Here is a 21,763-nt window from a genome sequence, read left to right on the forward strand (position 1 = left end):
GTCAGGATTCGTAATGAATTTTGGTCACGATTCCGAGTAAATTCTGGTGAGGATTCCAAGTGGACTCCGGTCTGGGTTCCGATCAGAATTCCAAGTGAACTCCGATCAGAACTCCAAGTGGACTCCGGTCAGAATTCCGAGTGGATTCCGGTCAGAATTCCAAATGGAACCGAACAGAATACCGAAGGAAATCCGAACCGAATTCCGAAGGGAATCCAAACAGAATTCTTCCGTTAGAAAACCGGATCGGATTCCGTTTGAAACCCGGATCGAATACATTCAGAAATTTGGAACTTTTTTTTTAATTCAGATTGGATTTCATTTGAAATCCGAATAGGATTACATTCCAAATTAGGATTCGATACCGGATTGCGATCGAATTCCGTTCTTATTTCTGAAAGTATTCCGTTAAAAATCCGGAACATATTCCGATCAGAATCGAAATCATATTTCTTTCAAAATTTGAATCTGACTCCTTTTTAAATTCGAATCGGATTTCGTTCCACAATCAGATCGGATTCCGTCTGTATTCCGGATCAAACTCCGAAGGGAATACGGATGGGATTTCAGATGTAACCCTGAGATTCCGAATACAATCGAAACGGGAATCAAAAGGAATCTGTCAGGATTCCGAAGGGAATCCGGACAGGATTAGGACGGAAATCCCAACGTGATTCCAAAGCCTATCTGGACGAAATCACGAAGCCTATTCGAACGGAATTCCGAAGGGAATTCGGACAAGATTCCGACGGTAATCTGAATATGTAAATGTTTCGAATGGAACTCTGGTTAGAACTCCTTGAATCCGGTCAGGATTCTGAAGACGACTTCGGTCAGAGAATTTGTCCTAGTTGAAAAAGGTTTGAGATCGATTACATTAGCCATTTCATAACTAATTTGCTTTCCTATCAATAATTCTCCATAAACAGTACTCTGTGCTTCTTATTTCTCGTTGCTTTTAAGACTTGATTACCCAAGACACCCATCTTGCAAGTGTTCCTACGATCTGATGCACCTTGATCCCTTGATTGATATTTGAAATATTTTTCAATTTCGAAACATCGCTATAAAGTTTGAAACCTTTTCAGAATTAATCTTCTTAGCCAATGTCACTCCCAACGATTCCTCATTCATCTTTCCCCCTGAATGTGAAACGGTTGGTACGGCTGTCCCCGTTTCTTCCATTCGTAGATTCAAAACTCTTCGTTCGTGAACCAGCAAAAATACACCGTGATTTAATTCATGGATTAGGGAACACCAGTTACGTTTTTCAGAACGTTCCAGAAAACGTGACTATATTCCCGAATCCGTGACTGTTGTTCCCCAAAAAATACACCGTGAACTCGTTAGTTCTCGAATTCATGAACGCTTTTTTGGCGTGTGATCATGTTATTTATTACTAAATAATCTGATTGCCGAGGAGTTATGGATTTTCTTCCAAATTCAAGCCTGCACGGTGGGCCTGGCCGTTTTAATACTTGAGTCATATTTATGATATGCTGCAAATATTAATGCAGACAAGAAAATGCTCGGAAATACAACCGACATTTCCAGGATGCTTTTCAATACTGGCTGTGCATGTGCTAAGACAAGACAAGATAAATGTGAATAAAAAATGTGATCTTATAGTCTGCTGAACCTTGTTGCTCGAGAAAGGCAAAAAGGGTGATATCTTTCAATACATAATATAGATACTTATTTTTAGGAATCTTTTTTCAGTTATCATTAATAATTCCGTCCTAGAATTTTACGTAGATTATGTTCATTCAGTTACATTGTAACGATCGTCATAAAGCTCCTGCTATCCTACATAAAATCTTAACCAAAACTCAGACAGAATATAAGAAACTTGCATTATTGCTATGTTCATCTTATGGCTTCTGCTTCTCGAATCTAAAAAAAAAAGATAATTGAATTTGATTACAAATTTAAATACAAATCGCGTATAATTATTTCTCACGACAGTATCGCATAGTTTATCGACGTCACTCCGCTGGATAAAATGCACACATTCTAAAACAATTTTCAATCATGATATTAAGGTATTTCAACGATTTCAACAGACTGCTCCAATGTCAAATCAGAAATGCACAGAAAACTAAAATTAACCCTTTTGCGTTTCCGCCGAATGGCAGGTTTTCGATCATCAACCTCACGAAACCGGACAGCCTGTACAAGGAGGGCATGCGACCGCTGATGTACTCTACCATGGACTCCGAATTCAATCACGTTGGCTGGCAGCGCTGTGGTGAGAACATCGCCTACTTCCGAAACGATAGCGAAAATGGGTGAGTTCCTGTCGTCCCGTTGCCGGATTCCACGAACAACGCAAGCAATCATTTCCTTCCCGCAGGTACAACCACAGCAACTACCACCACCGGCCGGTGGACGACGACGACGACGAGTTCGTGGGGAATGCCTCGTTCACGCTGTCGTTCAACATCGAGTTCCGGTACGACGACGACACGGTTTACTTCGCGCACAGCTACCCGTACACCTACTCGGACCTGCAGGACTATCTGATGAGCATACAGCGCAACCCGGTCAAGTCGAAGTTCTGCAAGCTGCGGCTGCTGTGCCGCTCGCTGGCGGGGAACAACGTGTACTACCTGACGGTGACGGCACCGTCGACGCACGAGGATGACAATCAGAAGGTGAGTCCCAAAATGCGTAATGCGAACCCTCAATTACAGGGTAATTGATTTCCGTCAAACCAATGAAAACAGGTGGTGGTTAGTAATTTATTGACATTTCCAAAATTTCAAACTTGTAGATGACATCAAGCATTCAATACTGATGTTATCTTCTCGTCTTTGACGTCACCGACCAAATTTTGTGCTAATCAAAATTTTCAAAATAGCTCGTATTTTTTGCCTGACAAACAGGTGTCGAAGAGCAATTCCAGAGTAGCACAACGAATTTCGCTGTTCGCGAAGTAAACAAGTCTCTCGCCAGGCCAATAATTAACCCGGAAAAAAGAACCCAGCTGTTCGGGCTGACTTGGTTTGACGAGTGAAATTAGTAGACCACCATTTCCATCGGATTACAGTCGACCGGAACGTTGCTGCCGCTTAGCCCCAGAAGCGAATCGTTAAATGAGTTTATTTGCCTTCCCGTTCGGCTTGATTCACTCGCATCCAAAAACAGCACCCATTCTGTGATGATGGAGTGGAACGATCCTGGCGGCATTGAGAACAGCTGTCGATTTCTATTTTCAAAGTGCGCGCGGCACTTCATAGCTCAGATCGTAAAATTTGTCCATCCGTGTTTGCCGGGTTGTCATACTCCCGTCCATCATGTCAATCGGCCCAATCGGGACAAGTCGGCCTCGACCTTACAGAGTAAGGTGCTAGAAATAAAAATCACCAAGAATAGATACTTTTTTTCGAACCATGCAAAAGTTTTGTTGCTATCGAAGGGATGTCCCGTGTCTCGTGACGCGTTGTTAGTCTGCCGATTAAACAATGCCGCTCTGTGTACTATTGACTGACTGTCGATTGGTTTATTATTAGACCCATCCGCACTGCAGAATCTACGTTTTTTAACCCCTGTCAGTCTGCTGTCGATGAGAGAATTCACGGTCCGGATCGCGTGCCAATTTGTCACATTCACCGCCATTCCTTTCCGTTGACGACAAACGGCGGACTGATACGCGATCGCGAGATAACCGCGAATCGGGTTGGTATTATGTCATTTTTGGGGAAGGTGGTTGGTAAAAATAGAAACCCAACGCTTTTTTTTCGAACCACCCCAACTATAGAGAAGCCTTAGTTGGCAATCAATCACCTGAGTCGGTCGTCGTCGTCGTCATCGTCTTCGCAGTGGACGGCATGAATAATCTCAACTAATTCTATTTCCGGGCGCGTGGCAGACTTTCGATTCTCTTTCGCCTTCGTCTCGATAGGGAAAGCTTTGACAGAGAGATGTTGTAATCGTTTTGATTCAGCTATTCATTAATCATGTACTTCTTCTTGTTTTTTCTCGATATCATTGACTCTTCCGTAATTTTCTTTGTACTTTGTATTTTCAGAAGAAGAAAGCGGTAATCATCTCCGCACGTGTTCATCCAGGCGAGAGTCCTTCGTCGTGGATGATGAAGGGCCTCATGGACTTTATCACCGGTGATTCATATGTGGTATGTTTCGATTCCAAATGAAAGCATAACAAACTAATTTACAGATTACTTTTTACTTTTTTAACAGGCGAAAAAGCTTCGCCACAAGTTTATTTTTAAGCTAGTGCCTATGCTCAATCCGGACGGTGTCATTGTGGGCAACACCCGCAGCTCGCTGACGGGGCGGGATCTCAACCGACAGTACCGGACCGTGATCCGGGAGACGTATCCGTCCATTTGGAACACCAAGGCAATGATTAGAAGGTGAGTACATACCGAATTGTAAGCTCCAATCCCAACTGTCGATTGTTTGTTGGTCACATTGAACGAACCGATAGGTAGAACGGGTGCAGGCGTTCATTCGCTCCAGCTAAGACTGAATTTTTTTTCTTCTCTTAGTTGAGGTAAAGACAAGGTTCGATCGCTTAAATGCGCAATGTAGACCTAGGAATGTAACAACCCGAACAGGAGAAAATAACCCAATAATACTTAGTTATTTGATTGGTTTAATCACCGTTACCCAATATGGGGTTGATTTATTGATATTTTGCCTCCATTTGACTGCATGCAAAGTGTACGTATATGGCCTCCACTTTGTACACCTATTCGCTATGATATACGATCTTGTTTTTTTAATCTTTCATTTATTTGGAAAGCTCATTTGCTGTGAAGCGTTACGGACCCGAAGTCAAGTTTAATAATACACTATTGGTTCTTAGGAAATACAATAATATAGTATATGAAAGGGAGGGGTTTTAGGGTACTTAAGTAATTACGATGCTGATGTTTACAAAGTGCACATTCTTCGCAATGTTTCACATCTGTAACGGGACAAACAAACTTTTGCTTGGGAAACAACGACGAGAGGAAGACATACGGAAGGGATTAACGACAGACACTGAAATGCAAAACAAGATGAACACATTCGTATTGTGGTACGACAGACAAGGGGATGGGCAGACTGTGATTACAGTCTTACATCAGCAACGTTCAAAAATTGGTGGAAGAGGGACATGTACTCGAGATCAAGACCTGACAACACTTCCCTAATAGGCTTTTCTCGTTTTCCAAGGACCGACGATGATCAGTTAGCGCAGATTTGTGGCCACAATGCTCCTCACACGGCCACACGACATGATCGATCTCCTGCAAATCCTCGCCGCAAACACAGAGATTTCCTTCTCAGAGCCCCACTCTGAAAAGACGTGCATTTAAAGTGTAGTGATTGGACATTAGACGTCACATGGTTCGAACGAAATCTCGTCCCATATTCAATTTTTTGAACCATGCACTCTTCGATACCTACGAGCGAATTGAATACAGCCACATACCCAATTCCACATTTGCCCATTTCTGTTGCCAGCTGTCAAGCTTTTCTGACGAAATAATGTAAAAAATTCGAAATCGAAGATGATTTTTCGAACATAAATATCACCTTCCATAATGCTCACCTTAGCCACGGGATCGAGCAATGAGAAGGAACCCATTGTGATTGTGAATGACCGTTCTGATAAAGCACTCAAAGCTTTCCTTATCCCGTTTAGAAGATACGCTGAGTGCTTAACCGGTTTCATTGACCGAACAGCCTCCAAGGAACTTAGACTGTCGGTGAAGATGAAAAAGTGGTCAGGAGGTAGGGATGCGATTTGCACGAGAGAATAGTGTATAGCCGCTAACTCAGCAGTGTACACGGAGCAAGGCTCTTTGAGTTTCAATTAGGCGCAAGGAAAAACGTTGAAAACACCGAAACCAGTGGAGTCTATTCTCGGTAGTGTATTCCTTTTTTGTAAACAGTTCATTTATTTGGTAGGCTCAGTCGTGTGTGACACTTTGCGGAGCCGCAATTCTCAAGTATGATATTTTTACATGATATATCATCTTATCTTAACAGTTAGTTGGGAGGGGACATAGTGACTCGTGGCGACTCAAGGTTAAAAATTACTTAATACAGAACGGACGGGTAGCGGTAGGGATTTGGGTTTAGGTTATTTCAGCTGCTCATCCGGGCGTTTGACGTTGAAAACGGTTTTGCGTGGCGTCGTGCTCGATTTTGGTTCGTCAGGGAGCATCTTCCGGATGGCCAGAGCTTCGTGGTACATGGTACAGAGAAACAGAATCGGACCAGAAAAAAAAACTGAGAAAGAGAAGAATATAGGCATTAAACTTTGATGTCAGCCAAGCAAAGGAAGGCATAGATGGCCTGCATAAAAAGTTGCTGGAACGATTAAAGCCGAAGAGTTTCGTCCCATCAACATGTTGCACACATTAGAGAAAATTTTAGAACTTGTAGTTAAAGGCCAGCTAATTACATATTTAAATAGTAATAACTTGTTAATACCGGAACAATCAGGTTACAGAGAAGGTCATTCCTGTGAAACTGCATTGAACTTGGTATTATCTAAATGGAAAGAAAATATGGAGCGTAAAGATACTATTCTAGCTGTGTTTTTGGATCTCAAACGCGCTTTTGAGACAATTTCTCGGCCCTTATTGTTGAAAACTGTTAAGCGCTTTGGAATTTCGGGTTCTGCATACAAATGGTTTGAAAGCTATTTGTCTGACAGATCCCAACGGACTGTTTTCAATGAATATGTGTCGTGTCCCGTGGAGAATGACCTTGGTGTACCACAGGGAAGTGTATTAGGGCCCCTTTTGTTCATTATGTACATTAATGACATGCGACGGGTCTTACGTTATTGTGATATTAATTTGTTTGCTGATGATACTGTAATATTCATTGCAGCTCAAAATCTGGAGGAAGCGATTGAACACTTGAATGAAGATTTGCATTCTTTAAGTAGATGGTTGAAGTACAAACAGTTAAAATTGAATATTAGTAAAACAAAGTATATGGTTATTTCGCGAAATCGTTCAATTGATAATGTCTCTGTGAAAATTGATGACGAGACTCTTGATCGCGTACGGAAATTAAATATCTTGGCGTGATTATTGATGATAAATTGAAATTTGACCAACATATTGACAATGTCATCAAGAAAATAGCCAAGAAGTATGGAATCCTATGTCGACTGAAAAACGAATTAAATACAGCTAGTAAAATACAGTTGTACAAATCAATCATCTCTCCTCACTTGGACTTTTGCCCTTCCATTTTGTTTTAGCAAATCAAACACAAATATCGAGATTGCAGCGTTTGCAGAATAAGATTATGCGTTTGATTTTAAGATGTAACAGATTCACTTCCTCAACTTTTTTGTTGGATGCATTGCAGTGGCTCTCGGTGAAGCAAAGAATTGTGTATTTAACAATGGTGTTCATTTTTAAAGTAGTAAATGGTTTGCTGCCTCGATATTTGTGTGATCGAATTGAAAGAGGAAGTGACATTCATAGATATAACACTAGAATCGCGGAAGATGTAAGAACACCTAACTTTTGCATGGAGCTTCACAAAATTCTTTGTTTTTAAAGGTATCAATGATTTCAATTCGATGCCTACACATATCAAACGATGCAACGACATTATCACAATTCAAGAGACTTTGTGTTTCACACGTAAAGCTGTATTTTAAGCAGCTACTTAGTTGACTTTTAAAATCATTAATTATTGTATCTTGACGAAGTTTGACCTACGGATATTTTGTTTGGACAATTGTGTTTTTCAATTATTGAGGCACTAATAAACTATTTTGTTCGCCTCGATGATGATGATGGATTTTATATTTATTGACGTAATTGTAATTTGACCTTTTTCTTGTGTAGTCTACAAAAGTTTGAGTCTCGCGCGCGTAAAGCAGATATGAATGATTTTTAAATTTGTGTACAGACTTGCGCTTTTCAGCTGTTTCAATGATTCTGCGGATTAGTAATAGGCTATCTAGTAGAGTTTGGTTTCCGCGGTTGATACCGAAACTTTTGATATCGACGGAGCGGTAACACAAGTTTTGATTTTGTTGACAACGACATAGTTTATTAGATTATTATTGATGCTTTGAGTGGCTAACGTTACTTGTAATTACATGAAACGCGATTCTTGGTGGAACTTTTGAAATCTGTGCGAGAGGTATCACAAGTTTTGCATTTATGCACTCGAAGCATCACTACTGATACTTATGAGAATCTGTAGATGAAATAAACAGTTTTTTACATTTAATATTTTTGCTGGATAGTAATGGAAAGTTAAGAAATTTATATCTGTGATGGTAATCAGATCGTTTTTGTTTTGTTTTGCAAATCTGATTAAATTGTTGAAAAATTAAATTCAATTAATTATCTTAAAGATAAATCGTCTAGCTCAAACCTTTGTAGGGGTATGTGGCGGGACCATCATCATCATCATCATCATCATCATCATAAATATCACATCACGATCTCCCAAAACACCTCTTATATCCCGGAAGGGTTGTTTACCTCGGGCCACAAGGGTATCCAATAGTTGCTGCTCTAGTTGTGTTTAGTGAATAGTGATTGGACATAAGTCTCGACATCGTGCGAATGAAGCCTTGACCTAAGTCCTCACCTCTGAACCATGCTCGCGCAGAAACTTTAGGAACTATGAAAAATAGCCACCGTCCAAGTTCACTGCGTGACCAAATCATTTGCCAATTTTGAAGAGTACTCTGACGGACTAATGGGAAAAACTCGTTGTTCGAGATTTGTCTATTATAAACTTCACCTTCCTGTGAGCCCACCTTTGCCAACGAGTCTGCCTTCTCATTGCCGTAGATTGAGCAGTTAGATGGGACCCAAACAAAGGTAATCTTGAATGATCTTTCGACCAAAACACGCATCTGCTCTCTTATGTTTGTAAGAAAGTAAGATGCGTGCTTAACAGGTTTCATCGACCGGAGTGCCTCGATAGAACTAAGACTATCCGAGAAGATGAAATAATGGTCTACGGGCTGATCGGAAATTATCCCCAAAGCGAAATTAATTGCTGCCAGCTTAGCAACATAAACCGAACACGGTTCGGAAGGTGGTCGAAAATACATTGAACATACCGAAGCCAGTGGATCCGTTAATGCGAGAACCATCAGTGAAATATCTGTTGTTGCAATTGGCGATTAAAGGTTGCATGAAGAAGAAGAAGTCGAAGGATGATATTAGAAAAATATTGCACGGGGAAGCATACGGAATTTTTTTTTAAACTCTTCTAAAAAATTCTAGAAGCGTTTAATTCAAAAACGGAAAGCAGTACGGAGTTGGACTTTTCTTATACTGTGTATTAGATATGATATCATAAAATAAAATTTGAAATCGAAAAATTGCGTTTATTATGTAGTAGAAGGATAGTCCAACCCCGTACTGCTAACCGTTTTTAATTAAATTGCTCCTAGAATTTTTGAGAAGAGTTTTAAAAAACTGCTTCCCCATGCAATATTTTTTAAATATCATCCTTCGACTTCTTCTTCATGCAACCTTTAATCGTCAATTGACATGTTCATATTTTTCTGAAAAAAGGGAGGGAATAGATATTTGTCGAAGATGATCTGGTACTCCTTGAATAGCGTGTTTCATGGACGTATTCAATTGAGGAACTGTCGTTGACGAAATGAACTCGAGGTGGAATATAACATGGAAGACAGAGATCTGACGATATGTAGTTGAGATAGACTCGCAGGAATCTTAAACGATGAACATATTAGCATATTATCGAAGTTTTCTAATACAAGTGTATTACTTGTTCCACATTTGATCAGTATTCTAAGTGAGAGCTCCCAGTAACGGTGCTTTAAAGGAGTTTCTCCAGCAAGCACCTCCAGGCTTATGTTATGCGTTGAATGCATACAGCCAAGTGCAATACGCAAACAACGATATTGACTTGTCATAAGACGAGTTTGTACAATCCCATTGAATTCCACCACTTAATTGTATCTTGACAGATACGTATTTCGACCTCAACAGTAAGGCCGTCTTCAGTGTTTCGTACTTGACTCGACTTGTCTCGTACTTAACTTGACTTGTCTCGTACTTAACTTGATTTGTCGAGTCAAGTACGAGACACTGAAGACGGCCTTACTGTTGAGGTCGAAATGCGTATCTATTATTATTATTTATTCAGACTAAGGTCGCAGTCTACGGAGGGTCCGCAAGTCATCTTCCACCTGATCGATCCACCTTGCCCGCTGCGCACCTCGCCTTCCGTCGGATCGTTGTCGAGAACCATTTTCACCGGGTTATTGTCCGACATTCTGGCTACGTGCCCGGCCCACCATAGTCGTCCGATTTTCGCGGTGTGAACGATGGATGATTCTCCCAACAGCTGATGCAACTCGTGGTTCATTCGCCTCCTCCACGTACCGTCCACCATCTGCACCCCACCATAGATGGTACGCAGCACTTTCGTTTCAAAAACTCCGAGTGCACGTTGGTCCTCCACGAGCATCGTACAGGTCTCGTGTCCGTAGAGGACTACCGGTCTAATGAGCGTTTTGTAGATTGTCAGTTTGGTACGGCGGCGAACTCTATTCGATCGGAGCGTCTTGCGGAGTCCAAAGAATGTACGATTTCCAGCCGCTATGCGTCTCCGAATTTCTCTGCTGGTATCATTTTCGGCAGTCACCAGTGAGCCCAAGTACACAAATTCTTCTACCACCTCGATTTCGTCACCACCGATGCCAACTCGCGGTGGGTGGCTCACATTGTCTTCTCTTGAACCTCTTCCTATCATGTACTTCGTCTTCGACGTGTTGATGACTAATCCGATCCGCTTGGCTTCCCTCTTCAGTCTGATGTAGGCTTCCTCCATCTTCTCAAAGTTACGTGCCATAATATCTATGTCGCCGGCGAAGCCAAATAGCTGGACGGACTTATTGAAAATTGTACCACTCGTGTTAATCCCTGCTCTTCGTATTACCCCTTCCAACGCGATGTTGAATAGCAGACACGAAAGACCATCACCTTGCCGTAACCCTCTGCGGGTTTCGAAGGGACTCGAGAATGCCCCTGAAACTCGAACTACGCACATCACCCGATCCATCGTCGCTTTGATCAACCGTGTCAGTTTATCCGGAAATCTGTTTTTGTGCATTAGCTGCCATAGCTGGTCCCGATCGATTGTATCATATGCGGCTTTGAAGTCGATGAATAGATGATGTGTGGGCACGTTGTATTCGCGGCACTTCTGCAGTACTTGGCGAATGGCGAACACCTGGTCCGTGGTGGAGCGTTCGCCCATAAAACCCGCCTGGTACTGCCCCACGAACTCCCTTGCAGTTGGTGCTAGTCGACGGCATAAAATTTGGGAGAGTACCTTGTAGGCGGCGTTCAGCAATGAGATTGCGCGGTAGTTGCTACAATCCAGCTTATCGCCCTTTTTGTAGATGGGACACACGACACCTTCCATCCACTCCTGCGGCAAAACTTCCTCCTCCCAAATCTTGGTAATGACCCAGTGCAGCGCTCTAGCCAGTACCTCACCACCGTGTTTAAATAGCTCTCTTGGTAGTTGGTCAACCCCAGGGGCTTTGTTGTTCTTCAGTCGGCCAATCTCCTTCTGGATTTCCTGGAGATCCGGAGCCGGTAGAATTGTGTCCTGCGCGCGTTCCCCCAGGTCCATCATCATACCGCCATCTTCGTCTGCCACATCGCCATTCAGGTGCTCTTCGTAGTGCTGCCGCCACCTTTGGATCACCTCACGCTCGTTCGTAAGAAGGTTCCCGTTTATGTCCTTACACATATCAGGCTGTGGCACGTGGCCCTTACGTGAACGGTTTAACTTCTCATAGAACTTTCGTGTGTTATTAGCGCGGTACAGTTGCTCCGTTTCTTCACGGTCTCGATCTTCCTGCTGGCGCTTTTTCCTCCGGAAAATCGAGTTTTGTCTGTTCCGCGCCTGTTTATATCGTGCCTCGTTCGCCCTCGTGCGGTGTTGCAGCAATCTCGCCCATGCTGCATTCTTCTCTTCTACTAACTGCTCACATTCGCCGTCATACCAGTCGTTTCTCTGATCCGGAGGCACCGTGCCAAGTGCAGCGGTTGCGGTGCTACCAATGGCGGATCGAATATCTCTCCAGCCATCTTCAAGAGACGCTGCGCCTAGCTGCTCATCCGTTGGGAGTGCCACTTCCAGCTGCTGCGCGTATTCTTGGGCTAGTCTACCGTCTTGTGGGCGCCCAATATTAAGCCGCGGCGTCCGACTTCGACGCGTGTTATACACCGTCGAGAGTTTTGAGCGCAGGCAAATGCGTATCTGTGAGCGAAATGCGTATCTGTCAAGATACAATTAAGTGGTGGAATTCAATGGGATTGTACAAACTCGTCTTATGACAAGTGAAGACATTCCACTAAAAAGCTCAAAATAATTTTCTTAGCGATATTGAATTCGTTCCAGTTTAATTAGGTGGCACTCAGCTGCTGAGAGGAAGCAGAAAGAGCGGTACTCTAAAACAGAGAGAATAGTCGTTTTATATAGTTTGATGGGGTCTTCTGGATGAGCGCCCCACCAAGTTCCGGAGATAGAACGATGGAAATGGATCCTTTTTCGGCATTTCTCTAACAAATAATCAATATGGGTTTTCTAGGTACACTTGGAATCAAACCAGACCCCAAGGTATTTAGAAGATAAAGATTGGTTTATGTCATCTTTCAACAGCTTTAGTTTCAGTTGAGCAGGGTACCGCTTCTTAGTAAACACAACCAATTGAGTTTTTTGCGGAGAGAACTCGATCCCTAAATGTCTGGCCCAAACAGTCAGGTTATTTAGGGAATTTTGCAATGGTCTTTGCAGGACTTCTGCACATGAACCTCTTAGGGAGATCACGGCATCATCTGCAAGTTGTCTAAGCGTGCATTGTCCTTCCAAACAATTGTCAATATCTTTAACATAGAAATTGTAAAGCAAGGGACTTAAACATGAACCTTGGGGAAGGCTCATGTAGCTATTTCTGGAAGTTGTCAGAGTGCCGAGTGTGAAGTTCATTTGTTTTTCTGACAACAAATTGTTCAAGAAATTATTCAAAATAACGGGTAATCCACTACTGTGCAGATTTTCCGACAGTACTTCTATGGAAACAGAATCAAAAGCGCCCTTAACATCCAAGAAAACTGAAGCCAGTTGCTCCTTGTGCGCATAGGCCAGCTGTATATCTGAAGAGAGCAACGCTAGACAATCATTTGTTCCTTTACCTTTTCGAAAACCGAATTGAGTATTTGACAGTAATGCATTTTGCTCGACCCAATGGTCAATTCTTGAAAGGACCATTTTCTCCAATAATTTCCTCATGCACGATAGCATGGCGATCGGTCGGTATGAATTGTGATTAGACGCTGGTTTCCCAGGCTTTTGAATAGCTATTACTTTGACCTGGCGCCATTCTGGGGGCACAATGTTGTACTCCATGAAACAGTTGTACAGGTCAAGTAATCGTCTTTTAGCGATATCTGGGAGGTTTTTAAGAAGATTGAATTTGATATTATCGCATCCCGGAGAAGAATTGTTTGATGAAAAAAGAGACATAGATAGAATCAGCATTGAGAATGGTCCACCCAAAGAACCGGGATCAAGCGTAGATTCTCGAAATACCGGTTCTGCTGGTACGGAATCTGGACAGACCTTTTTTGCGAAATTGAATATCCATCGATTGGAGTATTCTTCACTCTCATTGGTGGAAATGCGGTTCCGCATGTTGCGAGCCGTTTTCCAAAGTGTTGTCATTGAGGTTTCTCGTGATAGTCTCTCGACAAAACGTCGCCAATAGCTACGTTTTTTTAGCCTTGAGAAGATTTTTGAGCTTTCTTTCAAGCCTCAAATACTCTTCGAAAAGCTCAGACCTTCCGTGTTTACGGAAAGCCTTGAAGGCATCAGATTTCTCGGAATACAACTTAGTACATTCATCATCCCATCCAGGAGTGGCTGGTCTTCTTATGACAGATGTACTTGGAACGCGTCGTTTCTGAGCTTCTAGTGCGCTTTTATGAATCAATTCGGTAAGGAATCGATACTCATCCAGTGAAGGAAGAGTATCAGTTGATTCAATACCAATTTTTACCGCCGATGCAAATTTTTGCCAGTCAATGAGGTGAGGGCGAAAGGAACATTAACTGGCACTGATCGTTGATAGCCGCTTTTCATTGTGGTGACTATCGGCATGTGGTCACTACCATGGGGATATTGGATTACCTTCCACGTGCAATCTTATGATAGTGAATTAGAGCATAAAGACAGATCTATTCGACTTTCCTGACCTTGAGGTCCTTCGCCTGTGTTCAAAATATTCAGGTTGAAATCGTCACACAAATCATAGAAAATAGGCGCTCTGTTATCGTCTCTAGTTTCGCTAGATGCCGACGATTAAGTGAGGCATTTGGGGGAATATACACTGAAGCTATGCAAAGGTCTTTATTCTTTACATTTACTTGGCAAGCGACGATTTCTAAACCATTAGCAGTCGGAATGGGAATTTTGTAGAAAGTGTGACATTTTTTGATTCCCAAAAGAACGCCACCATAATGATCATTCCGATCTTGGCGAATCATGTTAAAATCGTGGAAGTTGATTTCATCTACAGAAGAAAGCCATGTTTCACAGAGTGCAAATATATCGCAATCGGAGTTGCGAATTAAAAACTTAAACGAGTCCAATTTATGTTTCAAACTATGACAGTTCCACTGCAGCACAGTGATTGTATCTTGTCTGGCCGTATTATCCATCGAAAGATACAAGTCCTGCAAGAAGGGGCCATGAAACAGTCAATTGCTTCAGATAACTTTCAACTGTTGGAATAAAGAGGTCAATGATTGGCCTCAATGAATTCGGAATATTGAATAAGTTCAAAATACGATCCACAAGGTCCTTAAAGGATATCAATCCTCGCTTGGACGAGATTCTTTTCTTGGTGTGAGTAGCAGTTTTTTGCTCAGAGATATTCTTTGACTGATGTTTCTTTGAACTGGGGAGGATGACCTGAGCTTGATTTGAAACAACCATTGCGCTTCTACTTTATTGTAGATCTGACGACCTGAACTCAAGAACGTTTTGGATGGCCTTCAGTGTATTGAAATGCAGAAAGATCGGTATAACGATTCTTGGCAGGTATCCAAGGATCTGTTGGGAAAGGTTTTGATAGCTGCCGAAAACATTTTCGAGATATCTCCCAAAACTTATAATGCTTCGATTTGTCAGGTTATATGCATATAGGCGAACAATAGTGCTGCGTTGTATGAAGTTTGTGTAGGTCAGGCACGAGAATATTTATCGTAAGTCCAAAAGGACATAATCTTATTCTAAAATGAATTGGTCTTAATGATGAACATTTGCTGCAAACATTATTTGAAAAACTAAGGGTTACACCGAAAACTTTAACTTGCTTAACTTGGGAAAGAACTTAAATTATAAGAATTGAATTTGAATTGAAATTGATTATGTATGAAATCACTAAATATATATATATATTTTTTTAGCTTTGAGCGTATTCCCAAATAAGCGCTACATCGAGGTTTTCTCGTCCCAACAAGATCTAATAATTGGTCGCAGTAGTACACCCGAACAGGAAAAAAAAATGCTTGTATGAAATTTTTAGACCGGAAAATTACTTCATAGAGTGAGGAGCAGTAATTTAGCTTGAAAGTGTCGGTTTTACCCACTTTCCTCTAAAAAAGAATAAAAAACACACGCAATATATTTAGTAAATCAAATAAGATATACGAACTTGTGTTTGCTGGGTAGTGATTAGGTTTTAAATGTTACGCATACTTTCGTTCTGCTCTTGATCCGAAGTGTCATGTTATAATTAGTCATCGTTCATTAGTATTTGATGTAGAAGGTAAGCGTGGAAATTTTTTTTAAAACAAATTAGTGTTCCGAACAACTATGCAGCGGCGTAACATTGATCGAATTAATTTGAAATAATAAATACATATATGATTTTATCCTTATTCGATTAGTTAGTTTCAGTTAAATTCATATTAATCTTCATTTTTTGCTGTTGATTGTATATGATGTTGTATGTATACATTTGAACCGTTTGTTTGAGAAACCGCATATGTAACATTTTTGGCCAAAATGAGATTTTTATATATTCTGAATCCTCGTCCAAAAATAAGTATTCTGGCAAAAAAAAAAACGAAAAAAAAAATTTGTTCAGGAATGTATAAAAAAAAATTCGTTTGTTTGAGAAACTACATATGTCCACGTACTTTGAAGAGCAATTGTGGAGTACTGCTTACATTTTTTGCACTAAAAGTGTCCCAGGGTGTTGAGTTTTGCCAAAAACTATTGATCTGTATCGAAGAAATTGAAAGATTCGGTGCAAATTTGTTCAAAAACAGTTTTTTGTTGTTTTCTCGAAATAGTGTAAAATGGACTTATGCAGATTCTCAAACAAATGATTCATTTGTTCTATGAGGTGTTTGGCTTTTTGGCCCTTTAGCTTTGTAGTTTCCGGAGCTTAGTTTTGTAATTTTTTTATTATTTGTTTTATAATCATAAAAATTGGCCTATAGAGGCGTTATTTCGGTTTAAATCTTACATCTACAAATTTGTTAACCTACCCAAATAACCAAAAGTTCCTTTAGTAATACGATTTTCGCTTAATCAGCTTGATTTGGTACTTGGGTATCTACCTATTTACACTACAATTTGAAAAATACCTAGATTGGAACTAGCACCCTGAACCGAACCTTCACACTTACCAAAGCGTTCTTGTAAAGCTTTTGGTCCGGTCATACGATGGACCTCAGCTGTTTGAGTCCTGGGCGGGCTGTTGAGCATTATGTGCTGGAACTTGTTTTGAACTCGTTGAAGTTTGCGTTTGACCGACATGCCGTTTCGGGGAGGGGAGGATGATTTTCTTAAAGACAGAAATCTTATTTTTCAGGGATAACGATGACCAATGGTTGATAAAAGGGTACAGCAATTTATACAAAACGTCACACTCCATCACCGTCTTATCAACCTGTTTTGCCAAAAATAAGCTTGCTGTCGAAGGTCAAGTCATGGTAATCAGCCTCAATGACCCATTTCACTGTTGTGCCATTTGGGTAATTGTACAATTCCAGGCGAAACATGTTTAAGGGATTTTGTGTGGGGGAAGATAATGACCTGGATCTTCACCACGTTGATACAAATCTTCCAGCTGGTAAAGTACGCTGTCAGTACGTCGAGGCCTTGTTAGAGTTTTGCCACTAGCACTCTGATCACTCTATCTTTGTAGATAAGAGAGGTGCCATCTGCAAACAGCGACAGGATTCCACCATCTGGAGGTTTCGGCATGTCGGAGAGGAACATTGTGGGATACTCCCGGTTCGCACTTCAGCGAAAGCACCCGCGAATCAACTTTCGGATAAAACGCGAAACAGTAACAGCAGTGATACGTTCACTAGAATAATTAGTTTATTGGCGCACTTCGAATGATACCACTATCGGTATAGTTGTGTGGACTGTAATTTATTTTACTATAATAACACGCGGCGCACTGCCGACGATCGGTATCACCGGCGGTCGAGATAGAACTAAAAATATACTCCCTACATCTACCTACTACCGAGATGCTGCGAGCTTCATCTCTGTAGGCCTTTGGTCGAGAGAGGCTATCGTGTAGCAAACGATGAGAAACAAACCACTGGCCATTGACCAGTTCGCATCTAGTGCGTATTGATACCGTGGTTCGCAAAGAAAATGAATTAATTATCCAACATACCGGCCACCTTGAGTTCACTCAATTCTACTAACTAACATTTCAAAACCTTAATTCTATTAGTTTCAACACTTTCGTCGACGTCGATCTCCTTGGAATCCAAATTCTGTCCGTCCGGTTTCCTAGATGATCACCGCTTACTTCTCGATGACTTCTGGATACTCATATCGGCCACCTACCGTGGTGTTGCAACCGTAAGTTCCTGACGCGAATACTGCCAAAGAACGAGACGACTTGAATCCGAGACAAAACAACAAATGGAATGACATAACTTATCGATCGCCCCCTGGCGATAATGGACGAGATCTCCATTCTGCCAAAATTTGCTCCTATGGGGCGTGTAACGCAGTGCTGGATTGGCTGTAGTACGACAAAGTAACGCTGAAGTCTTCGACGAAGTTTTCTGTTAAATAGAAAAACCGATTGGGATCCGGAAATCTATGGGCTGTTGAAAAACATAACTTTAAGTGCGGCCCCTGGCGAATGTGGCATGAAATGCCGTCAGCTGCCAATTGTGCCCCTAATGGGGCCATACTTAGCCTTATTTTCTGCAGTAGATTCTTGGAGACGAACGACGATTGTTGACGGCTAGGGTTGATCTTCACTGATCATGATGACTTCATAACGGTGTGCTAGGGATGGGTCCAAATCTGTTGAAGAATAACAACGCTTTGGATCCGGAATATGCATTTTAACATGGAGAAACGTAACTCGGGTATCGGCCCCCTCGGCAGATGTGACTGGCTAGCCACGAGATTGCCAACGGTTGCCCCAAATGGGGGCAGGAAATACTTATTCTGCTTTGTTGTAAACGGATGAATGTTGGGTTGTCCAAGCATACGTGCAGCAGACAGCGACTATCGAAGGAGAGCAGATCAGTTTGTTTCTAACGACACAGAAGAGAATATACGTAACTTGGGGTTAGCCCCCTGGCGATAGCGGCGGGTAACACCGCAAGATGCCAAAGTGCCCCAACGGGGGCAATAATACTTATTTGTTCAGGACCTACTGTCCTTCTGCGGCCGGTTGGCCATCTCGAATAGGAAGAATACAAATCTTCGACACTGCTCTGCGATATGATCCATCTTTCGTACGGACCGTGACGACTCTCACGTTCCCGTCAGCACCTGGATGAACCTCCGTGACTCGTCCCAACCTCCATTTCAGCGGTGGAACGTTGTCTTCTTTTAACAGTACCATTGTACCAACAGTGAGGTTGTCCCTGCTTCTCGTCCATCTATTACGACTCTGTAGACTTGATAAATAATCCGTCGACCAACGTCTCCAGATCACCTGGCTGTATTGCTGAACCCGCTGCCATCTGCTGAGCCTATTCTCTGGCAGCTCGCTGAGACTCAGTTCAGGCACTGCAGTGAGCGGTCGCTGGATGAGGAAGTGCCCCGGCGTTAAAACCTCCAAATCCGTGGGATCGTTGCTCATTGGAGTTAACGGCCTCGAATTAAGGCAAGCTTCAATTTGTGCGACAACCGTTTGCATTTCATCGCACTTCAGCATTCTGTTTCCGATCACTTTCCGCATATGTCCTTTCACCGACTTCACTGCGGCTTCCCACAAGCCGCCGAAATTGGGAGATCTGGCGGGAATGAACTTAAACTCAATTGAGTCTAGAGCCGCTTCCGTTGAAACTCGATCCTGGAACTGATCTTGCCGAAAAATGTTGTGTAGCTCGTACAATTGTCTTCGCGCTCCAACAAAGTTGGTAGCGTTGTCGCAAAGTATAAGGACTGGCCTTCCACGTCTTGCGGTGAACCTCCTGAGTGCGGCTATGAAAGCATCGCTGGTGAGATCCATAACGACCTCTATATGCACGGCCTTGCAGGCTAAACATACGAATAGACAAAGGTAGCACTTGACCGGTGCCCCTTTCCGAGTTGCCGGTTGAAGCTCGAACGGACCGCAATAATCTATGCCAACTCGCTGGAATGCAGGCGCTGGTGACACTCGTTCGAGCGGAAGGTCTCCCATCAACTGCTCATGCACGCGTGGCCTTGCTCTGAAGCACCTAATGCACTCGTGTAGGATTCTCCTGGCGAGATTCCGGACGCTCAGCGGCCAAAATCTTTCACGAACGCACGCTATCATCAATAGAGGTCCTCCATGAAGTAGTCGATGATGATAATCAATCAGAATTAGCTTAGTTAACGGGTGATGGCTATCCAAGATCATTGGATGTCTGCGACCTGGTGAGATCGGAGCATTTCCGAGCCGGCCACCAACACAGATTATCCCATCGATCATAACAGGGTGAAGATTGTGTAGTTTTGAAGTTGGTCTTACTTCATTTTTAGCTACAATATCCGCCAATTCTAGTGGAAAGCATTCCGATTGGGCTAGCTTCACTAACGCTAGCAGCGCCGAGTTGTGTTCATCAGCACTCAGTGATCCAGTTCTCCGTTGCTGGCTGTTTCCTTGTTGACAATTGGTAGAAAATCGACGTATCCAGGCGGTCAGTCGAACAAGGTTCAACAAAGAAGAACGAAGTGTAAATACATTACTTGGAGGAAGAGCTTGAAGAGCTGCGGACACAAGTGGCCTCTCCTCCAGAGTTACCGAGTCGAACTGCTGCTCGGGGACCAGTATATTTTTAGGCCAATTGCTAACATCCTTTCTAAGCCAATCCGGTCCATGCCACCATAGGGCATTACTCACTAGCTGCGCCGGTGTAGCTCCTCGCGATATGATATCGGCCGGATTTTCAATTCCCGGAACGTGATTCCAGACGCCACCTTTCGTGGCATGCTGAATCTCCGACACACGATTGCTCACGAAGACTTGCCACCTCGATGGGTGTGACGAGATCCAATACTTGACGATCGTTGAATCCGTCCAAAAGAAAGCAGGCGCTGAAATCTCCAGACTGCCTTTGACGTTCTCGTACAGATGAGCCAACAGTAACGCAGCCGACAATTCCAGGCGAGGTGTGGATTGTTTCTTCTTCCTGTGGCTGAGATCTTCCAATGGCGCAACCTTTGACTTGGCCATCATCAAATTGACCGTTACTCTTCCGTCCAAGTTCACACAGCGTAAGTAGACGACAGCTCCGTAGGCCTTGTCGCTAGCATCGCTGAACCCATGGAATTCACAAGTGATCACGTCTTTACCAAAGCCAATCCATCGTGGAACTGACACCGCGTCTAAGTCGGCTAGATTGCTTCTGAACTCTAACCATCGTGAATGTAGATCGGCGCACAGCAGTTCATCCCATGTGTATTTAGCCTTCCAAAGATCTTGTAGGAATATCTTTCCCTGAACTATTACAGGACCCACTAGTCCGTAAGGGTCGAACAGGCGTGCTATTTCAGACAACACAATCCGATGGGTAACATGCCCTTCAGGCTTCCAGTAGGGAACCTTGATCCAAAACTTATCTGCTGCCGGTTCCCATGTGAGACCCAGTGTCTTCACGGTAGCCTTTTCGTCCAGATCAAGAACTTCGCGCTCGTCTCTTAGATCGGGAGGAATTTCAGCCAAAATCGCAGGATTGTTTGTATTCCACTTTCTGAGGTTGAACCCATACTCTTTCAGAGGCTCTAGCACGTCTTTGCATAGCTGCTTCCCTTCTTCTATTGTGTGTGATCCTGCCAGCATATCATCTACATAAAAACACTTTTTAACGACAGCTGCAGCTGCAGGATAGCGCTCCGCACCCTCGTCCGCGCACTTGTTCAGGCACCTAGTAGCAAGATAAGGCGCAGATGATGTGCCGTAGGTGACTGTGGTGAGCTTATACGTTTTTAGTGGCTCCTGACTTGAATCCCTCCAGAAAATCTTGTGCAGCAACTGATCCGATGCTTGCTGCCATACCATTCGGTACATTTTTTCTGCGTCTCCAACGACCGCGTACCTATGCATCCGGAACCGCAGTAAGATGCTTCGCAGATCATCTTGAACGACCGGCCCAACCATCAATACATCGTTCAAAGACACACCCGTATCCGTTGGACAAGATGCATCAAAAACCACCCTAAGTTTGGTTGTGGTGCTGTCTGGTTTCAGCACACAGTGATGGGGAATGAAGTATTCCGGAGTCGAGTCC

General features: G+C 42.8%; 2 protein-coding genes across 7 annotated transcripts in view; one reads left to right on the forward strand and one right to left on the reverse strand.

The window, feature by feature from the left end:
- Positions 1-21,763, reverse strand: part of LOC134207793 (glutamine-dependent NAD(+) synthetase) — a 363,415-nt gene that overhangs the window by 296,703 nt on the left and 44,949 nt on the right. The gene's annotated exons all lie outside the window — the stretch shown is intronic.
- LOC134207791 (cytosolic carboxypeptidase 2-like) overlaps positions 1-21,763 on the forward strand; it is a 277,167-nt gene that overhangs the window by 209,839 nt on the left and 45,565 nt on the right. For all 5 annotated transcript variants that reach the window (XM_062683701.1, XM_062683700.1, XM_062683704.1 and 2 more), the window contains exons 5-8: positions 2,136-2,288; positions 2,354-2,654; positions 4,031-4,135; positions 4,203-4,378. In XM_062683701.1, the coding sequence (XP_062539685.1) occupies positions 2,136-2,288; positions 2,354-2,654; positions 4,031-4,135; positions 4,203-4,378 (735 nt within the window). The remainder of the gene's footprint in view (positions 1-2,135; positions 2,289-2,353; positions 2,655-4,030; positions 4,136-4,202; positions 4,379-21,763) is intronic.

The sequence above is a fragment of the Armigeres subalbatus genome, chromosome 1 (assembly GCF_024139115.2).
Source record: "Armigeres subalbatus isolate Guangzhou_Male chromosome 1, GZ_Asu_2, whole genome shotgun sequence".
NCBI classification, from domain to species: domain Eukaryota; kingdom Metazoa; phylum Arthropoda; class Insecta; order Diptera; family Culicidae; genus Armigeres; species Armigeres subalbatus.